Source organism: Panicum virgatum, chromosome 6N (assembly GCF_016808335.1).
Source record: "Panicum virgatum strain AP13 chromosome 6N, P.virgatum_v5, whole genome shotgun sequence".
Taxonomy (NCBI): Eukaryota; Viridiplantae; Streptophyta; class Magnoliopsida; order Poales; family Poaceae; genus Panicum; species Panicum virgatum.
The window spans coordinates 36,739,160-36,762,487 of record NC_053150.1 but is presented as its reverse complement, the minus strand read 5'-3'; the positions used below and the strand labels follow the sequence as shown (position 1 = coordinate 36,762,487).

Here is a 23,328-nt window from a genome sequence, read left to right as displayed (position 1 = left end):
GGATCGACTAGCTCTGGAACTCGATGGTGCAAAGAACACAAGGATTTAGACAGGTTCGGGCCGCGAGGTGCGTAATATCCTACGTCCTGTGTGGTTTCTTATATTTTCTTAGAGATTGTTATAGTTGTCTCTTGTTTGGAGGGGTCCTTGCCTGTCCTTATATATTCTGGGGGGATAAGGTTACATGGAAAGTCCTCGCCGAGTACTGTTGGAGTCCAACTACAACCTGGCCGAATAGTTTCCTTGTACTACAGCTAGTTCTATGTCTATTCGGGTAGTTACATAAGACGTAAGGTACATCTATGCGTTATCTCTTACTCTAGAACATTCTATGTCTATGAGCAGTCCCGCTGCTCCGGGTCTGACAAACGTGCGGTGCAGTCGTTCTACATGGATGGCGGAGCCGAATCGGGGAACAAAAACAATTAATTAAAGGAGAAGGGGGCAATCGGTGGGGGGACAACAGTGCATGCTTGTCTAGCAAGAGTTGGAGGGTGAATTACTCGACCCAGGAGTCGAGGAAAATTGAAGTAGAGTTTGAATTTGAAATTAAAAAATGGTGTTATGGAGAGCGGAGCACAAGTCCGCCAACAAGGCATGGAAGAAGGGCACACTACCAGAAAAACTGGCTAAAGCGACCGGTTTTTATTGCGACACCCATAATTTTGTTGCGATACGTACGTTTAGAGCAACGGCAGGCGATTTTGGTTGCGTTAGGGTGACTTGTTGCAACCAAAATCTTAGTGTCGCGATTAAAGTTTTGTTGGTTGCTATAAATAGGAGATATCACAACGTATATTTTTGATCATTGCAACAAGGTGGGGTATTCCCAATGAAAAAAATATGCGTTGCATGTAAGGTGAGGCTAATGCAACATTTCTTGGATTGGTTGCTATTTTTGATAATGTCACAACCAAAATGAAGCGTTGCTATTACTATTCTCTACTATTACAATAGATCCTTGTTATGGCAACACAAAATTTAGTCGTTGCAAATGGAAGCATAGATGTTGTGACGCATATCAGGTTGTTGGGAATGGAGGCTTGGATATTACGACACAAACCAGAGGCGTTGCAATGTGGTAATTGTATTGCAACGATTTAATGGTCGTTGCAACGAGGCTAAGAGATATGGCAACGAACCTAAGGGTCGTTGCAGCATGGATTAGATATAGCAACAAAATAAGAAATCGTTGCAATAAGGCTAGGCTATAGCAACAACCAAAAAGAAAACCCTGAGGCCCACACAAAATAGTGATGAGACTACGCAACACACGTGTGGCGGCGAGACCCCTGGTATTCTACAATCCCCAACTTGCCGACGAGTCTCCAGTGCTCCCTGCTTGAAGGATACGGTCCCCAAAGGCAATGCTAGCGTGCCTAGGGCCGGCGAGGAAATTGATCGACGTGCCAACGAATCTCTAGTGTTCCCTGCTTGAAGGAATCGATCTCATCTGAATCCCTGAATTTAAGGTATATATCCATCATGAAATGCGATCTTTCATATTTATTCATGTATATTCACGTATTTTATTGTTTTAATTAATACTTACTGTTAGCACACTTTTGCAAAGGTTACTTGCTTACCTGGATTTTGCAATATGTCACAAAAAGATTATAGTTGGATGTTTTTGCCTAACACAGATCCTGCTTGGCATGTTGGGTTTGAGAAATTCATTGAACATACCTTTGAAGGAACATATGCAGGAGAGACAGCAGCATGTCCATGTTGCATGTGTCGAGGCATGGCATACATGTCCAGAGAATAGGTTGAAGAACACGTGTTTCGTAGAGGGTTGGATACTGATTTCATAAAAAGAAAAACTATTGTTCGTGCTGCTGAACCTATGGATGAATATGCTTGCGATATCAGTACTGTCGTTGGGATATCCTATAAGTATATAGCGACGACTTCAAGTGACGTTGTGATATCCTCCAAGGATATAGCAACAGCTGCAATTGGCATTGTGATAACCTACAAGGATATAGCAACAGCTGCAACTGGCGCTGTGATATCCTCTAATGGTATAGCGACAGCTACAACTGGCGCTGTGATATCCTCTACGGATATAGCGACGACACGTCTTGGCGTTGTTATATCCTCTAAGGGTATAGCAACGCCAATAACTGGTATTGTGATAACCTCTACGGATATAGCGACGACATGTCCTGGCATTGTGATATCCTCTAAGGGTATAGCGACGCCAATAACTGGCATTGTGATAACCTCTATGGATATAACAATGACTCTTCCTGGCGTTGTGATATTTTCTAAAGATATAGCGACGACAAGTCCTGGTGTTGGTATATCCTCTAAGTGTATAGCGACGACTTCAATTGGCGTTGTAACTTCCTCTTAGGATATAGCAACGGGTGACAAATCGTTGCTATATCTTATAAGGATATTGCAACACCATATGAGTTATTGCCGCACCTGGATATCGTTGCAATATATGCTATTACAACCGAAATCTTCCATTGCACTAGTGCGTGATTGCATCTAACCTACGTGGTTGCAAAATCAACTATAGCAACCCTTTCACTGGTTAGCGCGACGACCAAGGTTGTTGCTTCAACAACACATTGCCACGCCGACCATCCTTGTAACAAACCTGCATTATCCCAACTGAAATCAATGCGATGAGATAGCCTATAGCCTCCCAGGTATATGCGACGCCCAGATTTTTTTCCAAACGACCCTTAATTTGTTGATTTTCCTTTATATTGCAACGAAAATGGGCTTATTGTGACGATTTTGGGGCATTGCGCAACGTGCATTTTCTGGTAATGGCAATCCACCATGTGAGAGACCTTGCAGATGTAGAATCAAAGAAAGAACGGACGAGCGGACGAGCAGGACATAGAATCTAGGAACCAAGAAGATGTCGAAGGAGTCAGCCTTGGAGCCCATGCAGAAGTTCAGGTAGTCTGAAACAATGGAGCACACAGGAAGGCATGGAATCCATAGTGATCCAAAAGGAATGAAACAACACTAGAGAGGAGGGAGCACGGAACAGAGAGGAGGTTGTTCCGGTAAGAAAGGGAAAGAGCATAGTTTTGGAAGAGGAGACTAGGTTGGGTGGCAGCGAGGAGGCTGGTGCACGATTGGGGGGAGTGTTGATAGAAGGAACATCAGAGCCAAAGAAGAAGCCATGGCGGGGGAAGGTAGGAGGAGGGGAGGGGGTGTTGGGATGAGATATCTGTGTCGGGGTTGGGAAAAGACAGCCTAGATGCCATGACAGGCGGGGAACTGCTGGAGCAAACGCTGAGAGTGCAGGAGGGTGAGCACTCTCGCGGCCTAGTGGCTAGGAGAGCGTGCTCTTAGACAGCCAGCTCAGGTTCGAGTCTCACATCTTCTTAAATCAAAGGGGGGGGGTGCAGTCTGCACCTTCCCATCAAGTTTTAAATTGCTAAAAAAAGAGCGCAGGCGACGATTGGGGGGGTGGGGGGCGTTGGGCGCGGCTATACGTCGCTTGAGGTGATGGTTGGGTAAAGGAAATAGCTACATGGTGACTAGTCATGCGACCGCGCCGTCCCACCTCTGGCCTGGTATACATTCACAACCCACCAACTTCATGTGTCAGCTATCAAATCTTTTGGAAAACTTGACCACTCATGTGCGAGCGCACGACCCCGCCATCCCGCATCTGGCTTTTGCATCCCAGAAAATCCTATATGCCAGATCCTTTGATCTGCCTTGAGCCCATGGCCCAACAACTCCATGTGCCCCTGCACACTGTTGTTATTGTACCTTATGCTCTCTTGTTCCACCTTTTTAAATGAAGTTTTTCTATTAAAAATATTTATATTTCTCGTATGAGCTCCGTTTTGAGTACTGATTGCACCACTGTATTCTACTTGACGAGACAAACAAAACTAGATCCCACTTACATATATTTTGAAGATGTTTACAATAGAAGCAACTTATGTGTAAATTGAGCTTCACATTTATCGAAGAAGTTGCTATGATATATATGTATAAGTTGTTATGATATACACATATAAGTTGCTAGTATGAATATAGTATCAACTTATGTGCATATATATAGCCACGGTCTAGCGCCTAAATACACCCCCCACGCAGTGCGCACCTACCCTCAAGCAGCCCTTCGTTTCTTTATGGCATTCTGCTTTGAGACGCATCTCGCATCCATAATCAGTCTTGACTTGAACCAGACTTGCTCATGTGGCTCACACTTCTTTTTTATGGCAACTTATGTGACGACTTTCTCTCTTTCTACAGCAACTTATGTATGTATTGGAATTTACAACTTGTTTGTGACTATTTATGTGTATGACATCTTATGTTTGTGACAATTTAAATATATGCCATATTCTATTTATGACAACTAATATTTATAATAAATTGTATTTTGGTGCAACTTATGTCATAATTTATATTTTTTGTGATAACTTTTATAATGTATATATATATGGCAACTTATGCCTATGACACCTTTTGTCTTGTGACAAATTATTTGTATAATAAATAGCAACTTATATATGTATATTGTAGCAACTTATTCAATAATATGAAACTTATATTTCACGCATAAATTGCTACTAGTCCAAAACATCTTGAAAATATATGCAAGTTGGATCTAGTTTTATTCGTCTCATCGAGTGAATACAACGGTGCAATCGGTATTCAAAACGAAGATCGTATAAAGGAGATAAAGTATTTTTTTAAAACAAGTTGCATGTAAAAAAAGAACCATGCATGGGGCACGTGCCAGCAGGGTAAGGGAAGATGCGCTCTCAGTAGCTCAGGTTAATGTGATAGCTCAAGATAGGGTGTCACGCGATTTGTTTAATGCTCGATTTGTTGCGCGTTATCCCGGTCCTTGGGTAAACCATCACCTCAAGCAGCGGTATTTTGGGCTCCAATTAGACCCATTTAAAGAGAAAAGATTCTTGATATGGCAAGAGAACTGGGATGACTACATCACCCACATGCATGCAATTTCGAAACTAATAGAAGTTATAAGTATTAAACCAAGCATCAAAATTAAATTTGGATGACACCTTTATCTTTCTTATGACAAAATCTTCAAAACAAGATCACACTTGCATATGTTTGCACGATAAATTTTTTAAAATATTTTCTTTTACACTAAATAATTCATTTCGGATCCTGGGAACAACTAATTTAACAAGGTGAACAAAACTTAAGCAAAACGAACACATAATAATGTACAATGAAAAAAATATCAAACATCGCGAACAAATGGGTCAACTTCACAGAACAATTTTATCTACAAATCGAACGTCATCGTTATAGAACATTTGATTGTATATGAGCTTTAGAATGAAAAAGAGGGAAAGAGAAAATAAATTAATAATAAATACAAAGCAATAGACGGAAAAAGAAATGAAAAAGAAAAATTAGAATTGGAGAAATAAACACAAAGAAGTTGGGAAGCATGCTACACGCTTGCAGCTTGGAGTCTAAAAATATAGAAAAAACAACATGGTTCTAAAGTTATAATGGACTGAATGTTGTGCTACTCCTGCTTCAGATGATGGTATCCCCGCGCGATGCATAGCCTTTCTAGGAAGCTAGTTCTAAAAGGAAATAAAAGAGATGGTGACATAGAGACGTAGAGTAGCGAAGTGAACCTCGCATGCCAAATGGGGGTAAAGGTACACCAGGGCGCTACAACGGCAAACTCCGACACACAACTGGCCATCAGATACTTTTTTTATCGAAGCATGATCACGGCGTGACCAGCTCTCCGCCAAGTAACCGACTTGGCACCGGGTGGGCCCGTTCCTGGCCCCGCCGCCGCAACTAACTCCTTCAAAATCCTACCACCTCCAGACCTCCTCCCAACCCAAACCCGCCATTCCCAATCCCCACCAAGGTTCTAAAGAGGCAGCTATAGCCACCGCTATAGTCTGCTATAGCCTTTGAGAGAGAAGAAAGCTAGGACATCCGTGTCTTAGCTCTAAAAGGCTAAATCTGCTAATAGCAGGCTACATCCCGCTATAGCCGCTAAATTAAGAGTTATTTAGCCAGCTAAATCATATAAGTAGTTTTTATTTATTGTTAGTTTAGTATTGAACTTTGTCATTCACAAAATTTAGTATTTTTTCAACGATGTAACGAGGGAATGAAGCCCAAGACGTACTTCAGTATATGAAATTTTCTTAATTTCATATTTATATGCAATTCAGAGATTTATGCATAATGTTGAAGTAGAAATGCATAATTGTGAGAAGCTCCTAGAAGATTAGAGAGTATGCATGAAATATGCACTACAAAAAATCTATTGATCCATGACGATTAAATTTCGTCACAGATCACTAAAAAACCGTCATAAAATAGTATCTATGACGATCTCAAATAGCGTCATGTATTGAGCGTCATAGATCACATCTCGTGACGTTTCTTAAATTTTCGTCATGGATTGCTTGATCCATGACGTTTTAAAACCGTCATAGAATGTCTCCGGGCCCCCTGAAGCCCAACCCAAGCCCGGTTTCTATGACGAAAATAAACATCACGAACAGTATAATTTTCGTCACAGATTCAATTGCCATGTCACACATTGATGACATGGAGGATGACGTGGCTGTTGACTTAGCGATGACGTGGATAGCAATGATGACATATAAATTGACGTGGTCAATGACATGGCTGCTGACATGGCAATGACGTGGAATGTGGTGCTGACATTGCAAGTGATGTGGTGAGTGACATCAGCCTTGCAACCCATTTTTGAATGGGCCTAATTCAGAGTGGACCTGATTTCAGCCCAATATTTAATATTTGCTAATTTATACACAGCTCATTTACCAAAACAAAAATTCCAGCCCAAAAGTCACAATAAGCTATTACAACCCAAATTATAACCTCATATCAATAATGTTAGCATCCCAGCATCATGACACCAGAATAATGGATCAATACATTTTTTTCCATGTATCAAAACTAGCAGTCTAGCATTGCAGGATCATAGACAACAAAATACACCAGAAACAACAAAAAATAGATTTCATCAAGAGTATGAACCACCAGCAACAACTAAGGAAGCAAAGAATTCTTTTGCACCACCTATCAGTTTTGATGAGAGTGTTGTGGCAGCACATTTGGCTACCAATGATTTCTACTCTGCGAGGCTTCTCTTCTATTCTAACTAGCAGTTCTTTAACCCTTTAAATCACCTACAGAAATTATTGTCAACGCATAGTTAACTATTGAGAATTGCAGGGAATCCAAAAGATTGGCTGCTCAAAAGAAAGATGGTAGTTACAAACATCCATGTCTCTTCAAAGTAAATTGAGGACAAACATTTTTATTTGAAGCTTCGAATATACTACATCAAATAAGGAGCTCTGGTTGATAAGCTTCAAACATAAAAACATCAACAAGCTGATATGAATGGTTCCTTTATATGTTCTACTGTACAAATAGCATCATCTTAATCTCACTTTGGCATGGGTAAGATAAAATCAGAAATAAACAAATGAAGCAAAGGATCTATATAGCGTAATTGTCACCCTAGGAAGAATAATACAGCATGTGTGAAAACTTGTTATGGATCAGTGTGAAAAAGGAGTGCTGAGCCAGCATGTGTACTGTAGATAAGTAAAGTAGTGTATTCAGTAATTATCACGCAAAGGAACTGCACATGAATGAAACAAAAAAAATTGAATTTATAGATCAGCTACTGCATCATTATAAGTTTCAAGTATAGAGTGATATAGCAGACAATAAAGAAGCAATATTATATTATTGCAAAGGGATATCTAGACCTTGCTAAGTAAGAACTGAGTGTTGTGATTACTCTCTGAATCCTGTGTCTGCCACCGTGACCACCATGCATATACCTATGCTTTACTGAACAAAACAAATCATATGATAAAACCTTGTTTTGACACAAATATATGCGACACCTAAACAGGATTGCAAATGTTTATTTATTCAGAGTAGTAAAGGCAGAGGTCGAGATCTCTAACAAAGTCCATGATACAAATAATCCTTTTATGTATATGATATGTGGAAATGACCATATTCAGCTGAGGGATTTTCTATTTAGGATCAAGTAAACCACTTTCTGTAACATTAATTTGTGCTTTGTCCATCTCAGGAAACATATGAACTGAAAGAGACAAAGCCGAGATATCAAACAGGCACACACACAGATTGGAGATAGATCCGTATAATGGAGGGGGAAAACATTTGTATAATATACTACATTTTTTGTCAAACTCAAAATAAACAAGAGCACGCATATCTCGCACCCATACTGTGCTCAAATCTGAACCTGCTAACTCACTTCAAGCTATCTACAATTACTAGTGATGTTCATGTCGCTAGCACTTGAATAAATCTTAAAAAATAATGTACATTACTCTATAGTTGGTGTACAGATTCACAAAATAATATCCTTTCTATCCTTGCAAGGGATTTCAGCAAGCAGTTGGGGCACAGAAGGGGGGACAATAGGACCTGAAGTAGCTCCCGTTCCAATAGGACCTGAAGTAGCTCCCGTTCCAGAACGTGCGGGTTGCAGGCGCAGTGCCCCCACTGGGTGGTGGATCGGGCACCAGAGGAGCAGGAGCCCGTTGTAGGAGCCGGAGACATGAACGTCGCGGACGCCGCCGTGTTGTAGGTTCCCGGGCAGGGTAGCGCTAGGGATGAAGGGGAGGTCCGGGGCGCGGCTGTCCTCGTTGCCCTCTTCGGCGGCCGAGCAGCCCAGGCGGAAGGGGACGAGGTCGGCCCAGACATTGAGGAGGTCGTTGACGAAGAACTCGGCAGCGTCCTGCGAGGCGGTGCTGCGGAGGAAGCCGTGGATCCGTGGTGAGGTCGCGTCACCGCCTACACACGAGCTGCGCGCGGGCTAACTAGCGGAGAGGGAGGCGGATGAGGACGGAGCGTGGTACGTGTGCGTGGCGTGTGGCGCCCTTGCACCCTCGTCCCCTTGCAAGCAGCTAGGAAGGAGGGGCGGCGGCGGGGTGTGGCGGATGCGGAGGGCGGGCGGGCGGGCGGCAGAATCTGAAGAGGGATGTGAGGGAGGCTGACCTAGGTTTGCTTGCCTATTTATAAAACTACGGATCGATTTGAGTCGTTGGATCGGAGATGGACGGTCGGGAGAAGTTGGGCTTTGATGGAAGACATCCCTAGCTACTGTTTCGGCCCATTTAACATTTTTCTTTATTTTCCTATTTTATTGTACCATAGTGAAGTAACATATAAAAATAATTATCTTCTGTACACTAAGATATTTTCTGAATATAATAGACTACATATCAATTGTCTTGTAGAAGTTTTGATAATTTTCAAACTTATTTACTATTTTTCATGGTTTAAATGAATTTCTGCATGTTTATTGAAAGTAATTACAATTTGAACTATGTGTACCCCTACCCCAAAAAAATACAAAAAATTGCAAAGAAATTATATTTAGGCTCATATGTTCCATTGTGTCCCTTGTCTCGAAGATTGATGAAAAATTCAATTGTCTTCTAGAGATAATTCAAACTTCTTTTTCCGAATTACCATACAATAATTACAGTAATATCCAAATCTAGTAAAAAAATATATAAATTGATATGACAACATATTTTTGGTCTTTTAGCTTCCCATAAAAAAATCAAGTCGTTCTAATAGTATGTCACTATACATTGTTCACAAATAGATACCTCTCTCACATAGTTTCATATATTTCAAGTCAAACTTTGATATTTGAATACCTCATAACATGTTCGAACTTGTATGCACCTCAAATTTGGACACCACCTTATGTTGACCATAACAATGAAAAATATCAAGTTACATTAGCAATTGTTATGCAAAAAACATGTTTTTCAATTCTCTATTTAATTGGAATAAAAAATGTATTATGAAAACAATCTAAATATAGCAATTAATGTACAAATAAAGGCCACTAAATAAAAGATCCAGATTTTAGAAAAATTTAGAAAAAAGAACCATCAAATTTGGAGTTCATATGAGGAAGAAATACTAATTACAAAATTTAATTCCGGATCAAAAAGAAAAAGATGATCCACACATCTGTTCTTCACTGTAGGGCCACGTTGTAACACTATTATATAAAACAGTTATTATTCTACGTATTCACCAGTGAACGTCTGGCGCATTGGTAGTGCACTCGGGTCTTAACGCCTTGCCCCGGGTTCGAATCCCTGCAGTGCTCGATGCCCTATAAGGCGCAGGTTTTTATTATTTTTCTAAATTAAAGCACATATATTAGTATATAAAGAATAATACCAAACTATTTCACAAGTGAAGGTTTGGAACAGTGGTAAGGTGCGGCGGCCTGGTCTTGGAGATCATGGTTCGAATGCTCCATTCTCTCTTATTTTACCCCATTTTTTATCTTTTTTTTGGTGAGCAGCTCTTTATTTTTCTTATTCACCAATTCTGCAGGAGAATTTATTTTCTTCCATCACATGCAAATGAAGGCAACTTATTTTTTCTTATTTCCTACCTTGCACAACACCCACATTTTTTTAAGAAAAAAAAGTAATACATCTTATTTTCTTTAAAGTAAGCAACATATTTGTTTTGTCAAATTAATTTGTGGTTGAGTATAGTATCAAATTTGTGACGATTTTAATTTTCAATCCATGACGGTTATCAAAGGTTCGTCATAGAAACTGGGCCCGAGTTGGAGTCCAAATGGGCCATTTGCAAATCTGTGACGAAAATTCTTAAATCGTCATAGATTTTGCCAGTTTATGACGCTTTATATAAATGTCACGAAAAAATTGACATGGATTAAGAGATTTCTTGTAGTGATGGCCACCATACTTCTTGGTGAAATATGGAATACTCTAGAAATTAAATATTTGTATGGTTACATAAGTATGAAGAAAATTCTAGAGTTAGATATTTGTAAAGAAGTGTGCGGAAGATGGACACATAGAAGAACTATATGAGCCACGAAGTCCTATAAGTAGGGGTACTCCACTCCCCTACCATGGCATAAGAGGTCTCAAATGGAGATGTCAAGATTGTTATGTAGTGTAGTAGTGTCATGATAGGGTAGCCGCATAAAGAGTGCATGAGTCATGTGTTGTAATAAGTTATGGTGAATAAATAGTTGAGTTTTCATATAGAGTTGGTCTCTCATATTAGTGTTTAGGTAAAGGTCTTCTTGATGTAGTGTGGTATGGAAGAAGTGGTATCAAACTACTTAGGTATAACTTCTTAGAAGTCGGTATAAAGGTTAGATGCCTCGATTTTTCAACACATGATATTTACAAAACCACTAAATGGGTTACCTAGGCTATAGCCCACAATAGCCTTTCTTAGTATCTACAAACGCCAAACGCTAAATGTCTTAGCCCGCTATTTTAAACACTGATCCCCACACCTCTCCCCGTCTTCTTCCCGGAGTCCCTCTGTCCCCCTGTGCACAACGCAACTCACAAGCCCGAGGCCACACCTCTCCCCGTCTTCCCCGAGTACCTTTGCTCCCCCTCTCCACAACCCAACTCGCAAGCCCGATACCGCGTGGCAGCCTCTACCGGCCTCGCGACCGCGGCGACCCGTGTCCGCACTACCATGCGCCACCGCTTCCCTGGCGCGGTGGCCACCAGCGTCCGCATCACTCTGCTCACGGCCCCGTCAACGCCCGCTGCCACCCCTGGGCACCTCCCCGCCCCAGGGGTCCTCCTCGTCAAGCATCCCACAGCGACCGACTACCGCGGGCTCACGAGGACGTAGGCGCGCTCCGCGCCATCCACGGCCACGCGGCACCAGGACGCGGTGCGGACGACACAGGTGTGGGGCCCTGTTCTTACTAGTTGCAACTTCAACCGCGCCGCCCTCCCCTTTGTCGACACGCGGGGGAGGATCGTGGCCTACGTTGGCGGTTGCGACGTCGCCGGACTTGGCGAGCGCGTGGTCCGCAGACATGGGGCGCTGCATCAAATTGCTCTGGGCGTTCCGGTTCGTGAGCTACCTCCGCTACTTGCCAAGAGCCCAGAGGAGTATCTGCCAAGGAGGGGTGGGTGACTGATATGCTCTACGCGTTCATGACAGTATGCTCTGCCTGCTGCCGTTTCAGTCTTTAAACAGGTCTCCGATCGTTTTTCCTGTGTTTTGTTGCTTACTCCATACTCTGTACTGGTTATCTCTTGTAAGATGGAGTTCCCAGGTCTCTAAACTTCACATTTGGGTAACCCCCCTGAAAACATGACCACCAAGAGTTCAGGTGTTTCTAGGCCTTTGGGTACCAAAATTTAACAACATTTTAGTTGGAATCTGATGGCTTGATCTGAACTAAGCAATTCCGGAAAACTGAGAAATCGGAATCGAAAACAGATAGTTCAATCAAGTGCTAATGCGTGTTAGTGTTTCAGATTTATGTCCATTGATGGTGATCATGTGGCCGAGATACGTTTTATTTGTAGATTAGATACCCTTTATTACATATCTAATGGAGTATAGACACACTTTAATAAAATATGTCTGTAGCGTCTCCCACGGCCCGTGTCATCAAGAACTATAGATACATTTTTATTGAGCGTGTGTCTAAGCTTGTAGAATTAAACATTTTGCATTTTGTCTCTAGCAAATTAAGCAGATCCATTTTTTTTTTCAATTTGCTATTTTTATATCTAGTATAGTTTGACTATGAAGTCAATAAGGACATTATTTTGGAGTGTTTTATATATGCAATCATTCAGTACAGATACATACCACAGAGTACACAATAGAGAAACCTCACAAGAAAAATACTCATTTCATATTAGAGCATATATATAGTCAACAATCATCTAACAAAATAAAAATCTTACATATTAACCTAATTTTATACAATTGGAAAATATTTAAAGGGAACATATCTAGTGGAAACCACAACCTTCATGAAAATCCGGTCAAACCACGGCACAAAAGTCGTCTTAATTCACCCAAAAAATCACACATGTAGATATATGATAATACACAACCTTGAAAAATATCTTGTCCAAACTCGACTTCATTTGTGAGATATAGAAATAACAAATTTCAAGCCAGAAAGCTCTCCAAATGATTTGATAGAAATTTGTTATTTCATATCTCACAAACGAAGTGAAGTTTGGATAAGATATTTTCCAAGGTATGTATCATCATATCATCTACATGTGTGATTTTTTTGGTGAATTTAGACGACTTTTTTACCATGGTTTGCATGGGTTTTCATTAGGTTGTGGTTTCCACCAGATATGTTCCCTATTTAAAAAGTTGGATGCTTGCATCTACTCCCTTGGTTCCAAACTATAATTCGTTTGGCTTTTTAACTCTAAGTTTGACCACTCGTCTTATTTGAAAAAATTGTACAAACATATAGTCAAATTTAAGTTATTCTTGAAGAACATTTATTAATAAAGCAAAGCCACAGGAAAAGAATTGATATTTTGCACAAATTTTTGAATAAGACTAGTGGTCAAACTTTGGGTCAAAAATGTCAAACAATTTATAATTTGACTAGTTGAATGCTCGTGGACTATAGAGCTTCAAGATAATTTGACTGGTTGAATGCTAGTGATCAAACGATTTATAATTTGCTACGGGGTTGATGGCTTCAAGAGAATAAATGAAACATGATAACTTCATTTCATATGTATAATATAACAAACACTACGATCTACATGAGTTAACATGTTTAAGGCCTTTCCGGAAGAAAAACATGCTTATGGCCACATTGAGGTACATATGAATCAAATCTTTCTTTTGATAGCCACATTTTGAGATGGTGGGATGTCCACTTAGTTAAATCGATAATTATCTGGACTATAGAGCAAAGTAAGTTGATGGATCAATATTTTGTTCATCAAGGCCCCTCACGCGTGGAGTTTGGCGTCCTAAGTTGATGCAGAGTAAATTCAGAACACTACAACACTAATACTGCCTCATTCTTTCTCCTAACTACAAGCTAAACCTCGTGACAACAAATAATATCTAAACCGCGCAGTTGCTTGTAGTTTGCCAAAATCAACCAACTTGTCGTACCATCATGTAACAGGCCAAGTCTATTGCACCTTATTTGTTCCACAGTTGCAACCCAGTCAGCACCTATGAGTGCGCCTTCACTACTTTATTCATCAGAGAGTATATCAACCCTTTTCATCAGGAGGCAGACAACACTCCAAGTTAGGATATTCATGAAAATTAGCGTAAATATTTTTAGTTCGTGAGTACATACAATGCTCTATTTTCCCGTACGTGATCTTCAGACATGGTTGTGTACATTGAGAACCATCGGACAGATTACATGGAAGCAAATTTAAAGAAGCATTTTTGGGGTTTTAGCATATAACTTTCAAAGTGGATCTACTTTTATTTGGATAATATGAAACAATATAAGGCCAACATGCACAGAAAGCTATAATTTCAAAGGAATTATTTACCTCTCACAGACTACAAAAACAGGTAAAGGCTATAGGTGCACAGGCTAGGTACAGTTCAAAAGAAACAACTAAGAAAATGCAAGGAAACATGACATGAACAATTTCTGCTCAATTCACTTCGTTTCTTGGTATGATGCACTATGGAACAGCCACCTCCACCAACGCCTCCATTGCCAGCCCCTCTCCAATCGGATCTGAATTAGAAATGAACATGAGGAATTTAACTCTGGATGATGAGGTGAAAATTACCATCTATGTCACATGAGAAAGTAAAGGCATCTGAATCGGACAACACCTTGCAGATTTGCAATGCAGCAAGGTTAGAACTAAGTAGTAAACAGCAGAGCATGCAATTTTTTCTGCATAAAAGATTGAACCGCGAATGACCCTTGTTGGTTATCCATGTATATTCAGGAAATTAGCACTGTATTCTGGCAAATTGGATCTGCAAGGTACATTATAACCATTTTAAGCATTTCAATGACAACCACAGGTCCTTATCAGATGAGTAATTTACAAACTCAAATTCCCATGGCATCACCTATGAGGCCACAAAACAAGGGACCTATGCAGCCAAGAAAATATTGAGACCAAACAGCTACCACTCAAATTGACAAGGGAAAACATGATGGATCTGGACATAGGAAGATATACTTGCAGCGGCTAACAATAATTATCTGAAAAAAATATCTACATTTTGCAGTTTCAATCGAGGACTACATAGCAAGATGGGAAATGCTATTGATTTGTCGGAACCTATGAGGCAAAATGATGTTAATGCACTCCCCAATTTGTGATGGACAATGCAAATACCAATTCAAAAGGCTAATTAAAATTACTTACCTGATTACACATAGCATGCTTGAACTAGGCATACAGCTGTTGTAGTTTTGGATATGGTCCTGTTTGTGATAGACAAATAAAATAGCTGAGAAATATGGAATCTAGAAGAAGCTTGGATACATAAATAGACTGTATGTAATCGTCTAGAGCATGTTTGCACACTGAATCAAATCATGACCACAACCTAGATTAAAACATACTAAAATGTACCTCTTCTATATTACTATAATGCATTGCTTATTTTAAAGAAGAAAAGAAGCAACTCATCTGCTTGAGAACCCAATTGGGAATAATCATGAGACAAAATCCCATAAATCATTTCTAATTGAGATTGTAAATATTCAGTATTTATCAGTTTTTCATGTAACCAGATCATTTTAGATTGCAAGCACAAATAGGCAAGTTGTACAGGACACATTTATAAATAGGGTAAATTCATAAAGAACCCCGTATAATTTTGAGAGAGAGTGAGGATAGTAGGCCACGAACCTTTAGGATTCAAGGATACTATAAAGCAAGCAACAACAGGAAGGGGAAGAGATCCAAATCATAAATGAAGTTTAGGATAGGAAGCAAAAGGAAGAGGGAATAAACAAACCTGTTACCGCCGCATTGTGGTGGAGATCGTTTGGCCCCAAATCAAACGATTACTGGAAGGGGAAGAAATCAAATCAGAACATGGTGAAAATTTGGTAATTGCCGCCACATGCATCCAATTCAGACTCTATGTCCAAACTGCCAACTCTGAATGATGTTTCAGTCACTAAGGTTTATACTATCAAAAGATAGGCCCGAGTACCAGGGCTGAGATTCACACATTGGTAGAACATGCTAATAACAATTTGTAGAACATGGTAATAAACCACAATGACTGAAAGTGAGCCTAATGTCTTGCATGTGAAATTCTTAAGCACCTCCAAGAGTTACCCATTTTTTATTCCGCAAATCATGGTTTTTACCAACTCCCAAAATAGTATGGGGAGGAAAAAAAATAGACCATCCCCAAGAGTTTCCTATACTTCAGTTGGAAAACCATGTACGCCGCCGCCTCCGCGAGATTCAGGTCCGGGAACTCGACCTTCTCGTGCTCCTTCCCGTTCCTGACGCGGTCGTCGGCGTTATTCTCCGGCTCCTCCTCGTCCGTGTCGGTCAACGCCGGCTTGGGCGTGGGTGAGATGGGCGCGACCTCAGGCACGACCCTGATGTAGGAGAGCTCAAGCTGCAAGAACCAAGAACCCTGAGGGGGGGGGGGGGTCTGGAAGAGGTCTGCAAGAACTCAGGCGAGCGTGCCGCCATCGGCAGCGACAACCTCCAGGAGCGGCACAAGCGCGAAGCCTTGCAGCTGTCCTGCATGTAGTTCTTGACCCGGCTGAGCATCCACACCTCGCAGTGGAGCGCAACGTCGATGTCCCTCACGCGCACACCGATGCATAACGACTGGTCGAACATCGGGTTGCGGCCCCCACCATTGACCACCTGTGTGGACGCCGCCGTTGAGCCCACAGGGCGGCGCAACCCTCTTTCTCCACGGGCAGACCATGGCTGCGAGCGGCGGTGGCCTCCCTTCCTCCCTCGGCGCGGCGCCAAGAAGGGCGGTAGAAGAGGCGCCGGCAGAAAAAAGGTGGCGGGAAGAGGGATTGGGAGTCATTATGGGGTGCCTATATTTGAGCACAAAGATGGGAAATAGAGGAGAGCTATCGATTTTGTGAACAAATTTACTATCATTTTATGAAAAAATAAAAAAATAATATAAAAGTTATAGATCTTAAAAAGTACACAACTTTGTAGGTAAATTTTTTTATTTAAATTTATTTAGTGGTTCAAAATTAGATTTGAAAAATATATTTGCCGAGTGTATTTATTTGACACTCGGCAAACTCAGCAAAGAGACTCTTCGCCGAGTGTTTTTTTTTTTGCCGAGTGTCTTCACTTTTACACTTGGTAAAGAGCCTTTTTGCCAAGTGTTCGATAAAAAAACACTCGGCAAAAATTCTAACGCTCGGCAAATTACATTTTTCCGGTAGTGCACGTGACGTGATCTATGGAGTTGCCTTCGATCCGGACTTCGCTCCACCACTTGATCGGAATCGAATCCTGGCCCGAGAAGGGAGCCGATCGACACGTACGTATGTGTGTGATACCTGTGATTCCTAACGAACGAAATTAGTATCATCATATATATGACACCTGATTGGCTGATTCGTCCACGCAGGCACGCACTACCGGAAAACCCAGAAAACCCATGCTTAATTTGTTGTATATTTGCCAAGAGCGTTTCCTCGGGCACTCGGCAAATAGACCAATTACCTAGTGCGCGACAAATGCGAATCCGGTAGTGACGTAAAAGACCTCTCAGATGAACCCTTGGCGTGATCTTGATATTTTTAGAGATCTTTTGGCCAAAGACTCACCATGAATATGCGAAGATGTATGTAGTTAAAATTGCAGGGTCCTTTGGAGTTCATTTGATTGAGTTTCCCATTTTTCTTCCATCGATCGGAATCAAGTCCTGCTCCGAGAAGGCAGCGAGCGGTTTGGTTGCGATGTTGTCACTCCATATAGCGGGCCGACAGATGATACTGGTTTGTCGGGCCGGAACTCTCGGCGGCGGCCACTCAATAGGTCACACCTTGGGTAAATGGCCTTAATTTTTTATATAGATAATTTAAAGGTCGGACTCTACAAGAATCGGGCTCAGTCTTATCAATTTTAAGCTAAAAATAGTAAAAACCAATTGGATTGTGAAAAGAGCATTAGGATCGATCATAGCCCATTACCAGCTCTAGTCACACCCGTGCAAGCCCGACTCTCGCCGGTCGCCGCTGGTTCGAGCGGGAACGCAAACTGGCCATCGCGCCGCGTCGTCACGTATGCTCCCGTGGCCATGGCTGTCTCCTGATGCACATGCCCCGGCAAGTCTGGTTGGCCGGTCGAAACAGAGGACGCCGGGGCCGGGAGGGATTCGGTCACCAGCGCAGGGACTGAAGACGCCCCGCGAAACTGCTGACCACAGGATAAACTTTTTTGGATCCAGGTGCAATTGGTATCTCGGAACCTATAAGCTTTGATTCTGAACAAGGTATGGATTCAATTACATCAGAAAACATTTCATGCGGCAAGCAGCATACCATACTCATTGTCACCGAGCAGCAGATACGAATTAACGAATAGCGTGATCAAATCAGAATATCACCAAGACAGCGGCTGTGTCTCATCGCGTGCACAAGCACATGCTGCTGAGCGCTCAAGTACACGCCAATCTCTGCAAAGTAAATAAATACCCAGCAGAGATATAGAGAACTTCCTGAGCTGAAGTTTCAAAACTTAGGCTCGTCGTCTGGTCCTAGTTATGCTTGTAAAACGTACGTGGACAATAGCCATGTCCTAGCTGAACTATGCCATATTGGTTCCACAATGGTTTGACGACAGAAACAGCATCCGGTAACATGTAGTAGCATCGAATCCAGTTAGTCCAACAACTTGTAGTTCGACCTATGAAAGCCACTTACAGAACAGCTCTTTTACTCCATCAGATTGCCTTGTGTTACGATCCAGAACTGTAATGGCAACAGTGAAATGTCAGTTTTACACATAGAAACTTGTAGCCAGAATCAATTGATATCCAATCACATTAGTTTATATCAAATTCTTGCATGAAAATATTATGGTTTGCAACTCACATGGTCCATCCATCACAAAGCAATTGACATCTAATGCAACACTACAGAGGATGGGAGCTAACTGAAAGCTCAGTTTGTGTGCTACCAATTCATTACACAATAGTGATAGACCATGCCGGTTTAGTTCATACAAAATTAAGCATTCTTGAAAGGTCTTGGATGTTAGGGTATCCTGCAGATAGATTGTGCTGTTAGAGTACAGTTTGAGAAGGCTGAAAACTCTGTAAACAAACCCCATGTAAGCTGTAGTAGTTGTATGTATGTAATGTAACTGTTGCAGAGCTTAACCACCACAGCAGCTCACATCGCAACCTAATACATACTCCAGTAAATATAGAATTAACATGACTAGGCTAAGGCAAGAACTAAAAGAAAAATCAAATGCAGCTAAGACCTAACTGCTCAAGTTCATGGAAACATCTATATATTATAGAAACTTTAACCTTTAACAAAATCAGGCCTCACTTGGGTTTGCTAGGTAGCTGCTATCTAATCTAGAATGACCTTAGTGCCTGGGAAGGCCCTAAGCCAATAAATTCACAAGAATTAAATATGTAGACATAAGGGTATTGACTCTGATCAGATGACAAAAAATAGTTCCAGTCACTAATACAGAATAATTGATGCTACCAAATAACATGCACGCTATGCATATTAGAATAATGTATCCCTTCATTAGACTTAAAGGAATCACCTTAGAAAAAGTTTATCGAACTACTATACTCAAAGTAGACAGACAGGAGCATGTTAAGGAACTTCATGTAGTCATCACTCATCAGTATTCACCACATATAACTTTGATGGGATAATTGAGCATCTAAAGTTTGCCTAATAATATCTACAACTAAAATGGGGCAATTGAACTTCTAAAGACAGCACTTGGTTATGCTGAAAAAAAAAGAAGACAGCACTTGGTTGGATGTTATGCAAGTCTAACGTTCATAGATGCAAGTGGTTACAAAGACAGCCATATGCAGTTACACACACCAACCAGTGCCTATGGGCACTTTTCCAGTAGTATTAGTTTGACTAGGGTAAATCACCAACCACCAAAGACCAATTACTGATACAACTAGATCAATCAAATGTACCAAATATAGCTCTACCATATATGGAAAACATGGGTAATTACTCGGAAAAAAATATATAGCTAGTTATAGCAAATGTGATATTGAATCAACCAGTCACTTGAAACAATCTACAAAAAGGATTCAGGACTAGAAAAGGGTGCCGGAAAAAAAGAAACATACAAGAGCTATGAATTTGATCCAATCATTCAATATAACACCAAGATACATCGACTCTCACCAATTCTATGAATTTGATCCAATCATTCAATATAACACCAAGATATATTGACTCTCACCAATAAAAAAAAAAGATGGACAGAGAAAACTATCTCACTCCATCCAGATTATAACCCTGTCTTTGTCAAGGAATATGGTGCTTGTTGGTTTGTTAGAAGCAGAAAAAAGAGGATAAAATATTGAAAGGACTTGTGCCCCTGCCCCTTGTAGTGATCACAGCTTTAACATTGGGTTAATGAGTTAGAGTGAATATAAGTAAATTTTTTTGTGGCCCCATGGATGATGGCTCTAAATAAAAGGTGCCAATGTGGAGTACATATCAGATTGAAATAATGCGTGCTATGAATTATCAACTTCACTAGCAGATTTTATTCCACAACTGAATATGAATACTCATATCAAAAGTTCAGGGAAGAATAATGCATAACACATGCGATGATCATTGTGTCAAATCAGTTCATAATTACATATAGAAAAGTGCTAATGCTTAACACAGGTAGTCAGCCAGTATCTGTTAGCAAGAATTCATGGGACACAGAATTTCTCTTAATAGTGAAATGAAAAAGAACTAATAAAGTTGCAACTTGCAAAATAGTCATTTAATCAACAATAAATAAAACAAAACTTAAGGCAGCCGCATCATGTTAACACTAGTTCGTGACTTTGCATATATAATTGGAAGAAGAGATGTGTCACCTATAAAAGCAGAGATGTCCAAACAGCATGCTCAACATCCTAAGAAATGGAAATAACCAATAGTTCATCCCACCTTTTGTTATGCTTAGTCAAGTGAGGATTCCATTTTGACTTTTCGAGTAAGGAATCTAGGTACTACATGGCAATTAAGCATCATATCCAAGCAGTAACCCAAATATTACCCTGACATCTAAAATTAGTCCAGCAGTACATTATTAGAGAATATCCCCTTTCCCCTTACAAACAAAGCATTAGAGCCAAACATATAAGAGACAAAGACTAGCCAGATATTTTTAGAACTTTCCTTGATTTGGACTAACTGACAGAAATTGAAATCAAGATGGAGGGTACGCAAAATATAAAGATCTTATATCTTACCAAACGCTATGCCACAGCAGTATCCCTGCCACTCGCTGCAGCAGCCATGTAGTCTTGAAGCAAGACGGGCAAACCGTGGATGCACGACAAAACGCAGGAAATGAGCATTGAAATCTCGATAACGATGCCTCCAACTTTACTGAGATCCCTCCTTTCAGGAACACTCGGACTTGGTGGCATCCTTTCCCCCCAAATGGCATCCCCCAGGAACGACACACCCGCGATCAGCAGCATGGTGAAGCAGCGGTCGGCGACCTGCGCGAGATCCCGGCTGTACAGTGCCGCCAGAAGAATGCAGTCCCGGACTGCCGGCACGCTGGCGTCTCCGGGGCATCGTCTGCACCGGTAGGGCTGCCACGGTAACCACCCATCAGACAATCACACACAAAACCCGCAAATCTAGCTAGTCCGCGCGAAATTGGGAACACAGGAGCAGGGGAGGCAAGCCCGCGCGCCCACGGAGGTACCTTGGGGATGTTCCCGTGGACCAGGAGCAGCCGGAGGGCGTCCTGGGCGAGCACCAAGCTGTAGCTCAGCACGAAGAGGTGGGACGTGTTTGGGCGGAAGCCGTGCCCGCGGATCCAGCCCCTGAGGATCGTGATGGTGACGGTGGCGGAGAGCACCCAAAGAGCGCCGACCTGGAGGTAGAACTCGGCGTCGTCGGAGAGGAGCGCCATGTGGGGCGGGAACCCTAGGCTCCGGAAGCTTCCGAGCTCGGGGTGGAAGCAGATTGGTGGGGTTGTTGGCTGATCGGCGGCGGCGTGGCGTTTGTGGGTGAAGGCGAGCGGGTTAAGCCGGGTGGTGGGTGACGGGAACGGCGGAGCCTTGTTGGTTATTGGGCATGCCTGAAGCTGGCCCACCTGTCGGGGAGAGAGGAAGCCTGGTAGCCGTACCCAGCTGAAGTACACAACATGTTTGGGCATGGAACATGTTCCATGCCATAACATGCTGAAGTGTACTATGAGGTGCATACTTTTGAAAGTAGGTTTAGAAATTTGGAGCTATTAGCCTTTGCACGGTAAAGTTTGTAAGAAAAAATTAATTGATTTTTACATGCTAAATTTACCACAGAGAGATTTTGATCTCATATTTTTATGATTCATTCACGGCTTTTGATTTAGCAAGAAATTGAGATGAACTTGCAGTAGTTCCACAAGAGCTGATATAGATACTACTATAGTCAATAGATAATATTTCATGAGGTCAAAAATATAGTAAGTTTTTCTAGCTAGCTTAATGGTTTTAAGCCATTTCAAGTATTGTTAGACATAGATCCATAACACAAGAAGTACTGTATGCTCCCTTCAAGTTTACTCCCTTCAAGTATAGCTAAAGTCTGAATAACCCTCTAAACTATAACTTGATTTAATTTACCCCCTAAACTATGCAATTTAGTCCACTTTACCCCATAACACAATTTATCTTTTTGTTTCTCCATACACAAGTTGAATTTTAATTTTAAATTTTGCAAGGTAGTAATAGACATCACAATGTATACTAAAAAAATTGTCGTAATTTTTCATCATTATTTTTCATATAATTTTGAACTCTAATGATTAATTTATCATTAAATATCCAAACCAATGAAAATAATGATAAAAATTTATGATGTATTTTTCTAAAATGTGCTATGCATGATGTGTACTACCATCTTGTAAAATTTTAGATTAAAACTCCACCTATGTATGGAGAAATGAAAAAGATAAATTATATTAGAACCAAAGGGTTGGCATAGTTGGGTGGGGGGGGGGATGAACGGTTATCTGAAGTTTGCCTATAGTTTAGGAGAGTAATTTAGACTTTTCCTATATTAAAGATATTACTAATCTAGTGTAATGTTGGAGACATGTCCATGTCCAAACAGGCTTTACATACATTTTCCATAAAAGGAAGAGAATGGTTCAACGGTCTAAGCTATGATCTGCCAAGTATACATGCTGCACTAGCTAGGCAGGTTTGGTTCGTACTGCTACCTCTGTTCCTCTGTTCGTAAATATATGACACAATGCGCTTTTATCATTCGTTTGGCGTTATTCATCCTTTAATTTCCACAAATAT

The 23,328-nt window shown here is 41.1% G+C and overlaps 1 protein-coding gene and 1 long non-coding RNA gene across 2 annotated transcripts; both read right to left on the bottom strand.

The window, feature by feature from the left end:
* Positions 1–6,793: 6,793 nt before the first annotated feature.
* Positions 6,794–8,949, bottom strand: LOC120678625. The gene is made up of 3 exons (XR_005676662.1): positions 8,482–8,949; positions 7,758–7,842; positions 6,794–7,166 (listed from the first exon to the last, which is right to left on the bottom strand). It is a non-coding gene; the product is annotated as an uncharacterized LOC120678625 (long non-coding RNA).
* A 10,054-nt stretch (positions 8,950–19,003) lies between these two features.
* Positions 19,004–22,062, bottom strand: LOC120678624. Its single transcript, XM_039959877.1, has 3 exons — positions 21,738–22,062; positions 21,271–21,621; positions 19,004–19,061 (listed from the first exon to the last, which is right to left on the bottom strand). Exons 1-2 carry the CDS (start codon positions 21,945–21,947, stop codon positions 21,277–21,279), a joined length of 555 nt encoding a protein of 184 aa, XP_039815811.1. The 5' UTR covers positions 21,948–22,062; the 3' UTR covers positions 19,004–19,061; positions 21,271–21,276.
* Positions 22,063–23,328: the final 1,266 nt, after the last annotated feature.

Bases quoted from the DNA above. Each gene is read 5' to 3' on its own strand.
- LOC120678624 (XM_039959877.1), bottom strand. From the start codon at position 21,947: ATGGCGCTCCTCTCCGACGACGCCGAGTTCTACCTCCAGGTCGGCGCT. The intron at 21,622-21,737 runs GTACCTCCGTGG...TTACCGTGGCAG, and splicing joins TCCACGGGAACATCCCCAAG to CCCTACCGGTGCAGACGATG.